Below are 18,751 nucleotides of genomic sequence, written 5' to 3' on the forward strand. Positions count from 1 at the left end.
AGAAAAATACATCAGATGTGACTATTGTGCAGTCACGCACAGCACATACACAAAGCCAAATGGTTACAGACTTTAATTGCCATTAACCTGATAGACAACATAATCACAAGAGTAAGATTCCATCATGTTCATGAGATCTGCTCACACTCAGGGAGAAGTGATTATAGAGAAGGTGTACGCAAGGTAGGGTGCAGATCTTGGGAGCCATCTTAGAATTCTGTTTACCACAAATCCTCATGAAAGGAACTTCTTCTAAAGGTTGCATATACTTCAGGGTAGAAGAAAAATAATCCCAAATAGAGGATCTGAGACACAAGAAAGAAGAATGAACTAAGAAAATCCTAGGCATATGAGTAAATCCATATACATGCCAACTATTTAAAATAACAAAATATCTGATTTGTGAAATTAATGAGATAACAATATAATTAAGTATTGGATTATAAAAGCATATGAATCGAAAGAGAATGGTTAATGTTAAAGAACGTTAAAGACCTCTAAGATCTATGTATTGTTTGAAAGAAGAATAAAGATATAGATTAAAGATAATGTTAAATGCAGGGATGGAACTTCCCTAGTGGTCCAGTGATTAAGAATCATCCTTCCAATGCAGGGGATGTGGGTTTGATCCCTGGTCAGTGAACCAAGACTTCACATGCCTTAGGCAATTAAGCCTGTATGTGGAAAACTACAGACCCCAAAGGCCACAATTAGAAAGAAGCCCTCGCAAGGCAACTAAGTCTCCATGCAGCCAAAAAAAAAAAAAAAAAAATTAATTTTAAAAACAGTAAAGATTTTAGGCTTTTAAAATGCAGGGACTTCCCTGGTAATCCAGTGATTGAGATTCCATGCTCCCATTGGAGGGGGGCACAGGTTTGACCCCTGGTGGGGGAACAAAGATCCTGCATTCAGCATGGCCAATAAAATAACATTTTTAGACTAACCACTAAAGAACAGAAATAGATTGTGTACAAGAGGGACTTTTTAAAAGGAAAAACTGGGATTTTTCTGGTTGTCCCCTGGTTAAGACTCTGTACTTTCACTGGCAGGGGCTGCGGGTTTGATCCCTGGTAAAGGGAGTAAGATCCCTCATGCAACATGGCCCAAAATAAAGGAAAAAGCATTCCACTGCACTCTAAGATGCTTCCAACCAGCCTTCTCTCTGGGCCAGACTTGTATCATGGTCTGATGGATCTCTTAGCTTTCTCTCCCCACTTTCCTCTCACAGCCACTTCCCCTAACACGTTTCTTGCACATTTAATCTTCAGTTAATTGGCATCTGCTTTTTATATAAGCGCTTCCCTGGTAGCTCAGACAGTAAAGAGTTTGCCTGCAATGTAGGAAATCTGTGTTCAATCCTTGGGTTGGGAAGATCCCCTGGATCTTCCCTTTAGTATTCTGAAGGGAATCTTCGTATTCTTGCCTGGAGAATTCCATGGACAGAGAAGCCTGGTGGGCTACAATCCATGGAATCGCAAAGAGGTTCAATCCCTGAGTTGGGAAGATCCCCTGGAGAAGGGAATGGCAACCCACTCAAGTATTCTTGCCTGGAGAATTCCATGGACAGAGTGGCCTGGTGGGCTACAGTCCATGGGGGTCTTAAAGAGTCAGGCACAACTGAGCAATTAACACTTTCTTATATAACATCCCTACACTAACATGAATTCCAAATTCATCCTATAAAATGAATCTATCCATGACAGCAAAGCTAGACAATGGCAATATAAGTAGGAAAAAGTACAGTACAAGTCAGTCTCATTTATCAATAAATAGTTCCAAATAAAAACATGAGTATACTAAATTTAGCCATGTATACCAAGTTATATACTAGTGGCTTCCCTAGTGGACCAGTTGGTAAAGAATCTGCCTACAATACAGGAGATCCAGGTTCAATTCCTGGGTTAGGAAGATCCCGTGGAGAAGGAACCCACTCCAGTAAACTTGCCTGGAGAATTCCATGGACAGAGTATCCAGGCAGGCTATAGTCCACAGGATCACAAAGAGTCAGACACGACTGTGCAATTAACTTCCACTTTTTTTCATACAAAATTAGCACTCTGACAAAGTTGGTTTAAATGCAAGTTTGGTTTAATAGTAGAAAATCAGTTAAAGTCTAGGAAAAGAAATAAAATTTATATTAATATGAAAGAGGAGAAATAAATGTTATTATTCCTAGATGGTATGATTGTCCATGTGCAAAAACCAAAAGAATGTACGGATGACTTATCACAATTAGATAACAGTAAACTTTGGCCACCTCATGCGAAGAGCTGACTCATTGGAAAAGACTCTGATGCTGGGAGGGATTGGGGGCAGGAGGAGAAGGGGACGACAGAGGATAAGATGGCTGGATGGCATCACCGACTCGATGGACATGAGTTTGAGTGAACTCCAGGAGTTGGTGATGGACAGGGAGGCCTGGCGTGCTACAATTCATGGGGTCTCAAAGAGTCAGACACGACTGAGTGACTGAACTGAACTGAACTGAAAGTTGCTCAATGATATACAATTAATATACAAATTTTAAAATATCATTTGCAATAGCATAAAAAGTAAGGTATCTGAAATTAAATACAGTAAAACTTGTGTAAGATCTTTATTCAAAAATTTATAAAGATATTAAAAAGATTTAGATAAAAGTACACACTGTTCATGTTTAGAACAACTCATTGTCATAAAAACTTCAATCCTCCCAAGTAGATACATACACATACAAGCTTTGTATACGTGAAATTTGAAAAGTTTAGTTCACAATTCATTTAGATTTTGAAGGAAACAGTGGTCTCTCACTCTCAGAATTCACTATCTTTATTGCAGGACTCAGCACTCAGGAACAGCTGGCTGGATAGACAGGTGGAAGGGTTACCTGCAGGCTCAGTTACGGCACAGCTGGGAGACAGTACCCTACGGAGTTAGAGTGCTGTCCGGCAGGATGTGGCACACACCTTGATCCAGAAGACGCAGTGTGGTGCCGCCTCTCCCACGGCCAGGAGCCAAGGGCTACAGGTAGAAGTTTCCCCTCTTATTGGCACGTCTAATACCCATTGAAAGGAGTTTCACTCCCCGTCCCTATAATGTGGGACTCAGTAGGTCTGGAGATCCCAGTGCCTAAGACATGAATACTTCTATCAGACAACTAGCAATAAAGTAGAAGCTGAAACTGTCCCCTGGCTGATCTGAGGTCCCATGCCCCTGAACCAACAGAAAGAGGAAGTGGTCACTCTACTAGACAAACAGATTGATCCTTGGAGCTGGCAAACAGAAGGCATCATCAGAGTAAGAGCTGGGAGTCAGAGGGAGGGTGTCTGGTTAAGGCAGGGGTCACAGAAGATCAGTCCACCTTGTCTAGGTTTGTTAGTCGGACTGAGGTATTCCAGAGGCTTTGGGCCACGTGAGGATCCTGAGCAGCTTCAGGGGGTAGAGTTATCACGCAGGAACTGCTAAAATGTTTCCCAGAAACGCCATCCAGCTCCTTTGCTAAGCTCAGGTAGAGGACTGGGACTGCACCTTGTTTGCTATCCTGTAGAGACACAGAGGAAGTGAAGAGTAAAGCCAGGCAAGCTCCAGCTTACCAGGACGGGCAGCAGCAGAGCCCTGACCCACCCTCTTCAGGCAGCGCCAGCTTCTCCACTACCCACCTTAAAGAAGAAGCTGAGGAGCCAGAAGAGGAAGCGATATGACCAGGAGAAATGCTTCATGATTTTCGTGTACACAACACCTGGGTCCACAGAGTTCACAGTCACACCTGAGCAGTGTAGTGCACAGTGAAGTGAGAGGAGGACGGCGGGAAGGAAGAGTTAAGCGTGGTTCTGCAGTGTGCAACTAAGGAAGGATCCTACCAGCCCTGTCGGGTAGACGAGACAGGAGACTTGGGGGTGGTGCCAGAGAAGTCCGTGTTTCGTAACTTACATGAGTGCCAATACCCAAGCCAGTAAGGAGATATAAGTATTAGGAAGCACGGGGCAATCTTGAGGGGGAATATGATGGATGGTGTTGGAGGAGAGGGAAGTTGTAGATGATGAGAAAGTTGGAAAAGAATGAAAAGGAGGTAGGAAGATGGGGTTGAGAGAAATACTGGGCGCACAGGTGATAAATGGAGGAGATTAACAGCTGGCTTGGGGATATTGGGAGTATTTTAAGGCCGGAATATATTGGAATGAGATGGGAAGGGTTGGGAGGTAGTGTTGGGAGTGGAAGGGCAGGGAGTGTCAGAGGCAGTTACCTGTCCCTTGAAGTCTCTGGGCAAGCTTCCCAGTGAATGAGGCCAAAAGCAATTTGCTGCAATCATAGTTCTGGTTGAAGGTCAAAGGTCTACCGGCCCCTATCAGATGATCCTCATCAATGTACCCGTGTGATTGCCGGAAGGAAGATACATTCACCACCCGGGCTGACCCTGCCCGCTGAAGGGCCCCTAGGTGGAGAGAAGACCACATACCCTTAATCCAAGTAATGGAGTAAACCCCCATGCCCACTCCCCAACCTGCTTCTCCACGAGACTACCGGAGAGCAGGGTCCATCCCAGGCTCTCAGAAGACAGTCAGTGGGCCCAGTGCACAGTGTAATGTGAACAGTGACTATTTTCATTAACTGCTTTCGGAAGGTTCTTCTTCTTGTTTTATTCTAGTGTTTTTTGTTTTTTGTGTTTTTTTGCCTAAAGTAAAAGTGGAGTTTTCCCTTTTCTGCCACTTGCCAGCTGAAGCTGATTTAATTAATCCTTGTTTATATTTTTATTTTTCTGATGGCTAAGAATGGGGAGGAGAGGCTGGAAAGGCTGTGAAAATTGGCTTTCACACATTCATACACTCATTCATTCACTAATTCATCCCACAAAGATTCACTGCGCCCCTGAATTATGGCAGACACCATGCTAGGCACTAAAGACATATGGGTCCTCGGTTTAGGGGGAAAGAAATATGTGCAGAGATTCTTGGGAAAGAGTTTTATTAAACACTTTTTTAAATTAAAAAAAAATTTTTTTTGGAATTTATCTTCCAAAAGAATGAAAGTAAAATTACTATCAATAGGAGAGGAACAAGCAAATCTTTGGGGAAGAAAAGAGTGTCCTAACTATACAAAAGAAAAAAGTCTAGATTACACAAAGTATAAAAAATTATAGTTATCACATATGAGTTTGCTTACTGTTTCAAAATACTAAAACTATTTTGAGCCCTCCATTTAGATGAAGAATCATAAATGAAAAATTGAGTGGAGGTATTCAGCCATAATTTGCTGAAGAGAAAATTATTCTTAAAGAGGACAGTGACCTCCAGACTTGCAAACATAGTGACATAAAGACCAAAGGGGCTCACAACCTAGTTGGAGGCTGATCTTCATGCAAAAGCATCTGTACAGGAACAGAGCTGTTTACAGGGGCTCAGGTGGTGGTAGTGGTTTAGTTGCTAAGTCGTGTCCAATTCTTTGTGACCGCAGGGACCGCCTGCCAGGCTCCTCTGTCCATGAGATTCTCCAGGCAAGAATCCTGGAGTGGGTTGCCATCTCCTTCTCCAGGGGATCTTCCCAACCCAGGAATCAAACCCAGGTCTCCTGCTGTGTAGGCAGATTCTTTACCAACTGAGCTATGAGGTAAATGGGGGCACCTGGTGGGAGGCAGAAGTGTCAGGACAGGATCCACAGTACGAACAGTATCTGTGCTGAGTGCTGGAAGCTGAATTAAGTTAGCCAGGCTGAAAGGATGGGAAAGGATATTCCAAATAGAGGGAAACACATGTGCAAATTACAGCCAGGATTTAGAAGACAGAGTGTGGCCTAAGAGAGACAAAATTTTGGCTGAAGATGAGGGTGTGGGTTTGGGAAAGGTCAAGGCAAGGCTCTCAGTCTGCAGGAGGTTTTGTAAGTGGAGATAAACAGCTTAGTTATTGTATAAAGGTCAGAATACCTTCCAAGAACTTGAAGCAAGAAAGTGATATGATGAAAGGTGATTTCTTAGAAGACACAGAAGGGAAACTAGACTAGACAGAGGAGATAGGAGAGAATGAAAGAGTAGGACCATGTGGTCCTTGCCCCCCTCCCTGCCCCATGTCCTCTGCCTGCCTTTTGTCTATAGAAAACTTTAATTGAAGAATAAGTTTAATCAGAAAAGTGAAAAACGGCTGAAACCAAGGAAAACAGTCTAAAGTGACTAAATAATAGTAATTTAGTCATTAAGCACAGTCAAGGACCTTTAGTTCTTTCTCAAAGGTTATAGATAATATGTTGAGCCATATCCTGTGAGTTGTCTTACAGATACCAGAATATCAGGTGGAAAAGTTAACTCCATGGTGACCAGACTGCACCCAGGACATGAGCTGCCACAATTCTGAAAACTGACTACAAAGAAATGGGAACAAATAGACCCTGGAACTGAAGATTAACTCTACCTAAAACAATGAAGACAAAGCTGTGGTCCTAGTGTGATTAGATTGACCAACCTAGATAGCATATTCAAAAGCAGAGACATTACTTTGCCAACTAAGGTCCGTCTAGTCAAGGCTATGGTTTTTCCTGTGGTCATGTATGGATGTGAGAGTTGGACTGTGAAGAAGGCTGAGCACCAAAGAATTGATGCGTTTGAACTGTGGTGTTGGAGAGACTCTTGAGAGTCCCTTGGACTGCAAGGAGATCCAACCAGTCCATTCTGAAGGAGATCAGCCCTGGGATTTCTTTGGAAGGAATGATGCTAAAGCTGAAGCTCCAGTACTTTGGACACCTCATGCGAAGAGTTGACTCATTAGAAAAAACTCTGATGCTGGGAGGGATTGGGGGCAGGAGGAGAAGGGAACGACCCAGGATGAGATGGCTGGATGGCATCACAGACTTGATGGACGTGAGTCTGAGTGAACTCTGGGAGTTGGTGATGGACAGGGAGGCCTGGAGTGCTGAGATTCATGGGGTCACAAAGAGTCAGACACGACTGAGCAACTGAAATGAACTGAACTGAACTGAACTAAAACAATGAAGATGATGCTAGTCAGACCACTGATGACCAATTGAAGATGACTGTTAGAGATAAATGTGCTGTTTCCACATGTAATCTCCCCACTACACACACTCTGTCTATCAAAGCTCTCACCCCCTGCTTGTCAGGTGATGGAGTCGGCCTTTGCACAGATGTCTGCCACCCTCCCTACCACTAGTTGCCAGAATCCGAAATAAAGCAAACTTTCCTTTCCATCAACCTGGCCTGTTTATTGGCTTTTGAGTGGCGAGTAGTCAGATGTCCCACACACACATTTTTCAGTAACAAGAAGACAGTTCAAGAAATTATTACTAAGCAAGACACAGGGTATTGTAGCATGTTACAATTTTTGGAAAAGGGAAGAACATATATTAACACATTACAAACCCATAGAGCTTGGCCTTGCTCTTTGTTCACTTTCCAGTTAGGACTAATTTAATTGCTCACTAAAGGGTACATGAGACCTGGCAATAGGAGGTGCCTCCCAGGAAGGGAATGGGCAGCTGATTTTCCAGGAGAGGAGGAGAGTTTTCCTTTTCTTTCTTTTTCTATATACCCTTTTGTACTTTGGACATATATTCATTACCTGACCAAAAAATTAATTTTCTTTTAAAGAGGCTATTAGAGAGCTTCCTAGATGGCTCAGTGGTAAAGAATCTGCCTGCCAATACAGGAGACATGAGTTCAATCCCTGATCCAGGAGAATCCCACGTGCTGCAGAGCAGCTGGGCCTGTGCACCACGACCACGGAGCCCCAGCATAGCTGAGCTGCAACTACTGAGCCCGCAGGCCGGAACTACTGAACCCCGCGCACCCCAGAGCCTGTGCTCCACAAAAAGAGAGGCCACTGCAACGAGAAGCCTATGCAGGTCAGCTAGAGAAAGCCCATGCAGCAAGGAAGACCCAGCACAGCCAAAAATCAATCAATCAATAAACAAAATTATAAAGAGGCTATTAGACAATCCAGAGAAAATGTTAGGGAGAATGTGCCTGCTGCTTAACCCTTCCCTTCCCTAGAAGAACACAGCCTCCTTAAACCTAGTAGCCTAATGCCACCTTCAAGAAGCTTTTGTTGAGATGACTGACTCTACCGGTCTGGCTAGAACTCAGACCTGAGGGAAAGAGATCTTATATCCTCTTGCTGGATGTATTGATATTTGGGGGCTAACTGATTCCATTACCAGTCTCCTAATCTTGACTGAGGCCAGGTATGGAAAGTAACAATGTATTGGCTCATTACTCAGCATGCATCTGGGTGCCAAGGGAAAGGAGATGAGCATGATAGACAGTAAGCCATGAAAATGCTAGAGGAATGGAAAAGCAGGGGTCACATAGAAGGTAAGTACCCATCCTTCCTTACCTTGGAGCAGATTTGTGAGCAGAAAGGGTCCAGTGTAGTTGGTAGCAAAGGTGAGATCAAGGCCCTCTGGAGTAAGTGTGGTAGGGAACCCTGTGAGAGATGAAAACATAGGTGGTGGGTAATGGAGTGAGAATCCTTAGGGAGACAAAGTCTGGGGAGGATATATTGGGTTCAATAGAAATGCCCTGGTGGCTCAGACAGTAAAGAATCTACCTGCAAGGCGGGAGACCTGGGTTGGATCCCTTAGTTGGGAAGATCCCCTGGAGGAGGGCACGGTAACCACTCCAGTATGCCTACAGAATTCCACAGGCAAAGGAGCCTGGTGGGGTCACAAACAGTTGGACATGACTGAGTGGCTAAACCCAGCACAGAAACACCAAAGGAGCATGGATGTGTTGAGATGGCGGCAATGATGTTTGAGACGATAATTTTAGGTTTTTCAGGTTAGTGTCTGAATTAGAGTTTCCATGGTATGTACAGGTTAGGCTTGAAGGATGCCTGTTTTGAGGTCCCTGAGCTATAAATGAAACTCTGGAAATGTGTTTAGGGGAAGTAAGTCAAGGCACATACCACAGACTGCAGCATTGTTAACCAACAGATGAATCTCAGGACACTCCTGCAGCAGCCGCTGAGCAAAGCTCCGGATGGAGGCCATAGAGCTCAGGTCCACCTCACCAAGTAGGAGGCGGTTGCTCTTAGACGTTGCTTGTATCTCAGCCAGGGCTTGCTGTCCACGCTCTTGGCTACGGCAGGCCAGGATCACACGGGCCCCGCGGCGGGCCAGCTCCTGGGACACAGCCTTCCCAATGCCTGTGGGAGGGCAGCTTCAGAGTATGCTAGTCTGGGGAGTGACTAGAGGGCAATGGAGCAAGTAGGGTGGGAAACAAGGGTTCTGACAGTGGGAGCTGGTCCTCCTCTCTGCCCTCCCTGTTGGGGCAGTTGGAAGCTGTGGTTGTGGCAGGTCAGGAGGAACACTCACCACTGTTGGCCCCAGTCACCACTGCTGTCTTCCCAGTCAAATCCGTGGAGCAGTGCTGGAGGTCCCAGAGATAAAACTTATGCCAGATCTGCACACTTAGTCTAAGCAGGAGGACCAGAATGAGGACGACAGAGCCAGGACCCCATACTGGGCTGCTGAGTACAGACCACAGCGACATGGCAGAGAAGACTGGCCCGCCACCGGGAATTGCTGCCCACAGGAGGAGGGCAGGGAAGGACTAGTGAAAGCTGAGTAGCACTAGCCAACAGGTTGATGTGGAGCATAAAGCACAAAATTTAAGGAGGCACTCACTCTTGGATGTGTTCGAGTATCCCATTTGGACCTGAGAGTGAGTTCCTCCTTAAATTATTTTCACTAGCTATCTGATTGCCTCATTCCATTGCTGGTCAAAGTCAAAGATCAAAAGAGTCAGAGTTTCCCTAAATCCTGCATAGCCTCAAATTTGTCTCCAAAGAAAACTTGGATATGCACTCTAAGGTGAACTGATAGAGCTCCAGGGGCTGAAAATCAAATTCCTCATGTCTTGAATCACTCTGTGCTTAAACAGAGCTACCAACTTCTTCCCATACTGGAAGGAGACTAAGTTCTCCCAACAGAGGCAGATCCCTCTTGTAACACTTGTGTGCTCCTTTGTGGAAATGGGGATGGCTCTCCAGAATGCCTCTCCTGGAGAGCCACCTTGACCCTAAAGCAGGGTCTCCTAAGGGTGTAGCGTAATTATGTGCTGTGTTCTTATAGACCTCTCCAGTTCAGTGGAAGCACACACTTGGAAGGAACTGCTGGACATCAGGCCAATTTTTAAGGCAACTCAGCTGTTTATTTCTGGCAAGCAGAAAGAAGGAAGGTAGAATTCCCACTGCCTAGGGCTTAGAATGGGGCAGGCGCTTGGAGGGGAGTGACCACATTTTGAGGGCTGAGTTCATTAGCTGTGCCACAGTCACCTGCGGCTTCGGGGCACCTGTATGGATGGGAGGAGAGGCGCTGCCTTCTCTGTCGTCCCGTTGAGCCTCAGCGGAGCTAAGCAGCACCTGCGTACTTGGGTTCCACATGCTCACACCAGGAGCCAGCTTCAGTGCTCCCGGAAGTAACACGGGCTTCCACATCACCTGGGACGTGGCCTCCAGAACTTGAGGCACGGGATGAAGACATTGGTGAGGATCCTGGCTTTCCCGGTCCCCAGGGCCCAGGCCCTGCGGAGGTACACGGGTGCGGCCGGCCCAGAGCTCACCCAGCAGTTCGGCCTCCCCCTCCCAGCCGCTGGGCCACTTAGCACTCGGCCATAGCTTGGGGCTGGGGCTGCGTGCCATGTCCGGGCGCGCCCGGTGTGTGGCGAGAAAACGGAGCCCGGGACTGGGGAAGGGAAGCTTTGAACCAAAGCCTGGCGACGGTAGGCCTAAGCTTAGAGTAGGGAACTGGAGGCTGAGACCGGGGCCCAAAGCTCGGACAGGAACGCCAGGTGGGAAAGGGAAGAACTCTGACCCGGAGACGCGGAAGCTGGGGAGGGAGGCTTGCGGTCCGGCTGGGGCCTCGGTCTTCTTGCCCCGCTGGCGGCCCCGGTAGGCCTCCAGGGGGCGGCCCTCCGAGTCTGGGACCAGGACCTCCGACAGCGGGCGCACCCAGGGGCGCGGCAGCCGCGCGGGGTCCAGACGCGTCATTGCCCCCTTACGGCCAGTTCTGGAGTGAAGTGCGCTGGGCTGCTCGTCAGCCAGCCACGGCGGCTGCGGCTGGAATCCCGCCGAGGGGTTGAGTGTGGTGGGGCCGCCCTCGGAAGGATCAGACACCAACACCCGCGAGGGGATGAGGGGCACCTTCTCCTCCCTGAGTTCCAGCCGGTCTCCAGCCGCGTGCGGCTGGGGCGTGCAACTGTAGAGGTCCTCGAGAGAGAACTGAGAGCTGATGGGCTGTGCCCGCTCGGCAGAGGCCTGAGGGCTGGCTACCAAGGACAGCTCCAGAGAAGCGTGGGTACTGCCTGCCGGCACCATCTCCATCGACAGTTGGCTGCTCGAGTTCGAGGATCCGACTGCAAAGAGGTCAGTCTGGTCGCTCCTCGACTGGTCACCCAGTTTCTCCAAAGGACCCCGGGACCCTGTCTCCTGAAGCAACTCGGGCGTGGGTGGAGAGCCCGGAGTGACTGTTAGCTCCCAAGATTCCATCCGCTCCTGAGAACCTGAATCCGTCCACGATCCTCCTAAAGGAATCTGGTCCACGCTCTCTTGGTCCTGGGGAAATGCACAGGGGTGGAGGTTAGGGGTGAGTAATGGATCGGGGGCGGCTTGTGAGAGGTGGGCGGCAGCTGGAGGATGGGCTTACTTCGCCTTGAGACATCTCCTCCAGCCCCACCGAGGCCCGGGCGTGCAGCACTGGCACGGATCCCTGGGCCCAGGCATCCGTCGTGCAAGCCAAGGGCTCCTCATCCTTGCCCCATGTGGGGTCCTCTGCCACTGCAGATTCTCCCTCGTCCCGAGCCAAAAAGCGCCACTCGGTGATCTGCAGCATGGCCTCGCGTGCCTGACTGATGGTGAATGGAATGCACTGCGAAGGCGAGAAAGGCTCTTAGTCCAGCAGGGAGGGGTCAGGGAGAGCGGAGATGTATCTGAAGGACAAGGATCCAGGCCTACCTGCTGGGTCAGATAGACTTTAAAGGCGGAGTCCATGACTCGGGCCACCAGATCAGCCAGGATGTCACCCACCACGTCCTCGCCCTCTTCGAGAGCTGTGAATGCTATCCATTCGGCCTCAGTGAGCCGCCCAGGCACGATGTCCACCTGTGGCACCGGAACCGTAGGTGGCCGCACCTTTTCCGCCTTGGATCGGGTCACCCCGCGGTCTCGGACCTGCCTCTGTGGGAAAGGAACAGGGCACTCAGGGCGGGAAACCGAGGAGTGGAGCAGCAATTATGGGTTAGGAGGAAGCTTCCTTAGGTTGTCTAAGATGAAGGAAAGGCCTTTAGAAAGGGACACTTTACTACTAAGAGCCTACTATGTGACAGATGCTTTTCAGGTGACCTAGACGATTTAATTTTTCAAACAGCTCACTCAGTCCCTTTCGCAGACAAAGGAACTGAAGCCTGACAGCAGTTCACCTCCACTTGCTTGGGATTACACAGTGAACCCAGGCTATATATAGCTCTAATTGCACAGTCCTTGCTATTTGCGCTAGTTCAAAGTATTCAAAATTCTTGAGAGTTCAGGAATTTGAAAAAGTCAATAAACAGTACAGGAATTATTGGTGTGTTTCCCATCTCCTCCCACTCCCCAAATCAACTTAGATCATCATTTCACAATATACATCTAAATAAATTCCAGATGAATTAAAGCATGCACACAAACAAAATAAAATTAAAACAAAAGATAAAATGTAGGGAAAATAGTTTAAATTGTCGTATAATCTCTGGGTGAGAAACAGCTGCCTAAGCATAAAAGTAATGAAAGAAATAATACAGAAATGGGTAGGTAACTGTATATATATATGTCAAATTTTCCTGTGCTTTTTATAAATTCCTAATTACAAGCTGATAATAATAGTTATCATTTACTGGCACTTAAAGTATATCAGTCACATACATGGATTCAGTTCCTACATTTTTAAGACTATATACTATTTTTATCCCCATTTCACAGAATTTGCCCAAGATCACAGAGTAAGGAAGTAGTAGAGTCATAATTCATACGCAGGTTTGTTTGACTCCAGAGCTTGGCTTTATCCTGCTTCCTAAACAAAAAATACATGCAACAAATTTTTTAAAAAGATATTCCCAAATACATTAAAAATGCATATAAATTTTTATAACCATAAGATCTCCAAGGATAATAAACAAAGAACATAATATTTCACAAAAGTGGAACTATTGACTAATAAACATTTGAAAAGATGTCCAATCTTCAAAAGTACCAATTCCAGTTTTATAAATACACAAAGGCATACTCTGAAATGAAAATATATTCTCTAAAATATTCCCTGTGATGTCATTTATAATAGCAGAATATTGAAAACATACATCTAACAAGGAAAATAGGTGGCTAATTGTGTGCTACCTATATGATGAAATATTATGTGATGATTAAAGGCAGTCTTACAATAGCATAAGAAAATACTTATGATGTAATGTTAAATGAAAGAAACGATATAAAGTTACATATCAAGTATGATCTCAGGTATGTAAACCAATATGTGTTGAAGAAAAGGAAAGCACCGTGTAAACGTTTCTTTCCTACACTCTTCTCCAGTTTATAAGTTCTCTACAATGACTTTATATCCTTTTATAATCAAGAAAAATCCACTGGAAAAGAAAAGTCTAGTCTCCCAAAAACCTATTTTAAGGACATACGAATTTACTAATAAATTATTGGGAGCCTCTTAAATTCCCCACGACAGTCTCCCTCAAGCTGATTCCTTCCCGACACAATTTCCCTAACTTTTGTCTCCCCACCCCCTAACATTATTGCTTCATACATGGTGTTCCCCAAAATTCATTCTCCCCCAAATCTGGTGTTTCCTAAACCTCACACGGAACTCAAAATCCCTTAAGTTTCGTTTCCCATCTCTGCTAGAGAGAACAGTTCTGTTGGCAAACCCAAGGAACGGTCCACAGCCCCGCTCAGGCTTGGCCAGAGCACCGGTAGGTAGGGCTGGGAGAGGAGAGCTGATTCCTTAGACATCCCCGCCCAGGCTCTCATTACACCCGCGCTAATGGCTACACCTAGATGGCCTGACCAGAGGGGTTGGAGATATTACTGCATAAATGCTCTTCGGTCTATTTTAGAGTTTCTTGGCTTTTAAACAATAGACTTTAAGTGCAGCCTCAGAATTGTTGTTTAATCCATTTCTTCCTCCCGAAATTGTCCAAATGAATCCTATCTAGCAACACCCTCTCCTCAGTGCCTGACCAATTCTGGTTTATCCATTTAAATGAGTACCTCAATATAAGAGACTCATTAAACGCATTAACTGTTGTCAAAGTCACTTCTTGTTCTTGGGCTCTACATCACCCATTTAACCTCCTTCCCTCAGGCTCCAAGTGTGACAATGCTTGTGAGTGCGCGTGGTACAGGGGTAGGTTTTCTGTCCTAGTGCACCGACAGGGCTTCTTCGGTCATCTTGAACGCCCGCGTGAAGGGCGGATGCCGGGTGGCACAGAGCTGGCCCACGGTTCCGGACACTGGTCTTAACCCCGCTCTGGGCCACTCTCAGCTGAGCTAAAGCTCACCGGGCCTTCGTGCGCCATCGCCTCAACTGTAGCTTCAACCCCCAGGCTCCAGCAGCTTTCCTGTCCAGCAGCAGCTGCTGCTGCAGCCTATCGGTCTCCTCGGCAACCGCGCCGCAGGCAGGCTCGCCCCGCCCACAGTTGCCCCGGCAGCCGCGCCGGGCGCGCGTCGCACGTTAGGGTAGTTCACCCCACCCAACGGCCGTGCGTCCGTGCGTCGTCTCTATGGTGGCGGCGGATTCGGAGAGACCGAACGCTTCGGGAGTCTCGGAGCTGCTGGTGTGAACTCTGACCTGGTCCGGGGGCTTCGGGGAGCCAGGCTGAGGGAGGAAGAGCCTAGGGGCTCCCCTGCTTCATCCTGCCTTGACTCGGGCTCTTGGGGCCACTGGGTCCTGGGCCATCACCATTCCTCCTCTGGGGTTCCCCCCATCACCTCATGACTCAGCCCTAGGGTTCCCCTCGCCAGCTCCGCGTTACCCTTCCCACACTACGTGACCACCAACCCCCATCACCATCCCCAAGGCCCTCGTTCATTCACATCGCGACCCAGTCGCCGGGGGCTTTCCCAGTGCCTCATGTCAGCACCACCCCACCCCCCAAGCCCCCTTAGGAATCTCGGCTGTCTTCTGCTTTCCGCGCGCCTGGGATCGACCGTCTCTCCCCAAGAATGTACCGCCGGGAGCGCTCCATCCCGCTTCGAGGCTCGGCGGCCGCCCTGTGCAACAACCTCAGTGTGCTGCAGCTGCCCGCCCGCAACCTCACTCATTTTGGAGTAGTCCATGGACCCAGCGCCCAGCTACTCAGCGCTGCTCCTGAGGGTGTGCCCTTGGCCCAGCGCCAACTCCACGCTAAGGAGGGCGCTGGAGTGAGCCCCCCACTTATCACCCAGGTGAGGCGTGGAGTTGGGAGTGGTGTTGCTGAACCCCGCCCTACCTAGAACCCGGTACTTCCTCTCCAAACCTCAAGGAATAGGCCTTCCCTGACCATCTGAATTTCCACACTTCGGAGTCCTCATGTCCTCTGCTCTGACTACTTTTTACTCTGATTCATCTCCCTCTAGATCCACTGGTGTGTCCTCCCTTTCCGAGTATTGCTGGTACTCACCTCTCATCGAGGAATACAAGTAAGAAGAGGACCTTCCTATCCTCTCCCGCTAGAGTCTTAACTTCTCTCCAAGGCCCCTAGTGTGTGTGCTGTGCTTGGTCGCTCAGTCGTGTCCGACTCTTTGCGACCCCATGGACTGTAGCCTGCCAGGCTCCTCCGTCCATGGGATTCTCCAGGCAAGAATACTGGAGTGGGTTGCCATTTCCTCCTCCAGGGGATCTTCCCAACCCAGCGATCTTACTTCTAAACATTTCCAAGCTGTTCTCATGCTTAGCCCCCTCATCTCTCATCTTCATAGCTTCCTTGTTTTCCAATTCTTAAGTGCCATCTCCAGTATCTGCCCTTTTATTAGTTGTGTGACCCTGGGCAATTTAGTGAACTTCTCTCAGAGCGTCAGTGTCTTCTGCTAAATGCAGATAAAAGTAGCGCCTCCCTCCCAGGGTAATTTTGAGGATTAAACAGGCTAAGGTTAACATGAGTATGTGGAGTAGCTGGTACAGAGCTCAGCAAAGGTCAGCTGGGTTATGACCCATCCTTGCCCTGGTCTTCCAGATGTACGAGTCTGACGGCTCCGTCATGGTCTACTGGCATGCACTGGATGCTGGAGATGCCTCTCTAGGTACCTGCAGGACTGGGTTGGGGGTAGGGAGTGTTTGTTGGGGCTAGGGGGGATAATACTTCTAATCATTTTCCCCTCTCATACTCAGTGCAGGCTGTGTTTGCCCGAGGAATTGCTGCCAGTGGCCACTACGTCTGTGTGGGTGAGGGGGCCAAAGGCAGGGCATTGGAGAGTGCTGAGGTATAGGGGTGTGGGCTTTGACCAGGATGCTGCAGGTCTGAGGAAACTGTGGAGTGTTAGAGGGGTGGGAGTGAAGGAGGGTCTGAGAAACTCCAAAAAGCCATGGAGGGGTTCAGAGGGGGAGGATGGTATAGGAAAAGGGCAGTGAATGTTGGGAGTGTGGGGCTGTTGGAGCAGTGAGAGGTGGGTTTGTTACTAAGGTTTCTGGGATGGAGGGACGGCTGAGCATGGTGGCTGGAGGCCTGGGTTCATCAGGAGGCCGTCAGTGGAGCACTGGTTCTGCAGGAACATGGTCGGGCCGGGTACTGGTGTTTGACATCCCCACCAAGGGTCCCAACATTGTACTGAGTGAAGAGCTGGCAAGGCACCAGACGCCAATCTCAGACATTGCCACTGAGCCTGCCCAGGGACAGGTGAGTCGATCCCCCCTACCTGTTCCAGAGAATCTGAGGGCCTTCCCCACCTTGGGGAAGCAGGGGACCTGGGTTCAAGCCTTGGCTTTGTCATTAAGCAGCTGAATGACTATGGGCAAATTAGTGCACTTTGCTGAGTTTTAGCAATCTCAGGTCCAGTGATAAGTCCAGAAATACTTTATATTTACGTGGTACTTAATAGTTCACTCATACTTTATGCTCCTGGTGTGAATGGAGGAGTTGGGATTTACGGTTTCTGGCATGTGTGGCTTCCTTCTCCAAACTTGGGTGAGTGCCCCCTATTGAGGCCCACCTCCAGTGCCATCCTCTCCTGGAAGCCTTCCCCCTCTTCCAGCCCTGACTCATCTCCCTTAGCTGAACCCTGAATTGACACTGCCCGCAAAGACAACTCTTATCTCCCTGATTAGGCTGTAAACCTCTTGAAAACAGGGTATGTATCTTATAATTCCTATGCTACACTACACCTGGCATAGAGTTGGGCCCGTGGGCTCTGTTGGCTGCCTGAGTTGAGGGGCTGTCAAGAGTCCCAGAGTCTAGTCATGACTGTGACTGGCTCAATGCAAGAACTCCAGAAGGTCCTAACACTGTGGCCTTAGTTTCATCATTCATCCAATGAGGACAATTATATACCCTAACATACAGGATGTGTGCTGGGGTTGGGTTAGGGAGTCAGAGTCTATAAGGAATACAACGAAAGCGTTTAATGCTTCCAAGAGACCCTTCCAGCCAGTGATGGGTCCACATCTTCCCCTTTCCCTGGAGAGGCAAAGATGCAAATACTGCCTCCCTTCCCCTCCTGCCCTGTATATAGGACCCAGCAGGGAGCAAAAAAGGCTAATCCTGCCTTTCCCCTTAGGACTGCATGGCTGACACTGTGACAGCAGATGACTCGGGCTTGCTGTGTGTCTGGAGATCAGGGCCCAAATTCAAATTACTGACCCAGATTCCAGGATTCGGGTAGGTGAGGCAGAAGGGGGCTGAGGCCTTCCTGAGGTAGCTTCAAGGTGGGGAGTGGGCTTAGGTCTGGGAAATCCAAGTGCGATGTCACCCTTGCAGGGTGCCATGTTCTTCTGTGCAGCTGTGGCAGGGGACCGTAGCAGCAGGCTACGGGAATGGGCAAGTGCGTCTGTATGAAGCCAGTACAGGAACTATACACGTCCAGATCGACGCCCATGCCCGGGCCATCTGTGCCCTGGACCTGGCTCCTGAGGTGGGCAAGGTCAGTCTCCCGCTCTGTCCTTGCATAGCCTTGTTTCCTGGTGCTGGGATGTTGAGAGGCACTCCACAGACTTATCTCTGCCTCTCAGGGTAGCCCCCTCCCCAGGCACCTGGACTGGGCTTTACAGCCTATACCAGCCCTCGGTCAGCACATCTGACTCCCACTGGTCCTTGCCTTTCTTTAAAATAGCTACTCTCTGCTGCTGAAGACACCTTCATACACATCTGGAAGTTGAGCAGAAGCCCAGAGGATGGCTGCATTGAGGTATGTGTCATGAGAGAAGTGGAATGAGGACCGGAGGATGAAGCCACAGGCCCTGAACAGCTGTCTTCTCTCCCAGGTGGAACACTGTCACGGTGAGTGTGTGCCTGACACCCAGCTGTGTGGTGCCCGATTCTGTGACCCCTCAGGCAGCTCCTTTGCTGTGACTGGCTATGACCTCGCTGAGATCCTGAGATTCAGCAGCATGTGAGAGAAGAGCAGCCCTCTATTTCCCTGTGGTATTTATAAAGTACCCCCCGTCCACCCAGCTATTGTCTGATTACTCAATCTCATGGTCACACTTCACAACTAGTGAACTAAGCTCCAGGGATAATGGGCTATGACGGGTCCTGACCAAGTCAAGAGGCAGTCTGTCCTCAACAACCAGGTGAAGGGTGATGTTAAATAACTTTAAT

The 18,751-nt window shown here is 48.5% G+C and overlaps 3 protein-coding genes across 3 annotated transcripts; 1 reads left to right on the top strand and 2 right to left on the bottom strand.

The window, feature by feature from the left end:
* Positions 1 to 2,441: 2,441 nt before the first annotated feature.
* Positions 2,442 to 9,472, bottom strand: LOC138088584 (retinol dehydrogenase 12-like). The gene is made up of 6 exons (XM_068983899.1): positions 9,295 to 9,472; positions 8,886 to 9,125; positions 8,316 to 8,405; positions 4,223 to 4,411; positions 3,639 to 3,745; positions 2,442 to 3,520 (listed from the first exon to the last, which is right to left on the bottom strand). The coding sequence occupies exons 1-6, from the start codon at positions 9,470 to 9,472 to the stop codon at positions 3,332 to 3,334; spliced, it is 993 nt and encodes a 330-aa protein (XP_068840000.1). The 3' UTR covers positions 2,442 to 3,331.
* A 703-nt stretch (positions 9,473 to 10,175) lies between these two features.
* C1H2orf81 (chromosome 1 C2orf81 homolog) lies at positions 10,176 to 14,539 on the bottom strand. Its single transcript, XM_068986008.1, has 4 exons — positions 14,522 to 14,539; positions 11,934 to 12,155; positions 11,626 to 11,847; positions 10,176 to 11,534 (listed from the first exon to the last, which is right to left on the bottom strand). Exons 1-4 carry the CDS (start codon positions 14,537 to 14,539, stop codon positions 10,176 to 10,178), a joined length of 1,821 nt encoding a protein of 606 aa, XP_068842109.1.
* A 204-nt stretch (positions 14,540 to 14,743) lies between these two features.
* On the top strand, positions 14,744 to 18,546 carry WDR54 (WD repeat domain 54). Its single transcript, XM_068981114.1, has 10 exons — positions 14,744 to 14,784; positions 15,182 to 15,407; positions 15,579 to 15,641; positions 16,175 to 16,241; positions 16,330 to 16,383; positions 16,707 to 16,834; positions 17,712 to 17,812; positions 17,912 to 18,074; positions 18,264 to 18,338; positions 18,415 to 18,546. Exons 1-10 carry the CDS (start codon positions 14,744 to 14,746, stop codon positions 18,544 to 18,546), a joined length of 1,050 nt encoding a protein of 349 aa, XP_068837215.1.
* Positions 18,547 to 18,751: the final 205 nt, after the last annotated feature.

The sequence above is a fragment of the Capricornis sumatraensis genome, chromosome 1 (genome assembly GCF_032405125.1).
Source record: "Capricornis sumatraensis isolate serow.1 chromosome 1, serow.2, whole genome shotgun sequence".
Taxonomy (NCBI): domain Eukaryota; kingdom Metazoa; phylum Chordata; class Mammalia; order Artiodactyla; family Bovidae; genus Capricornis; species Capricornis sumatraensis.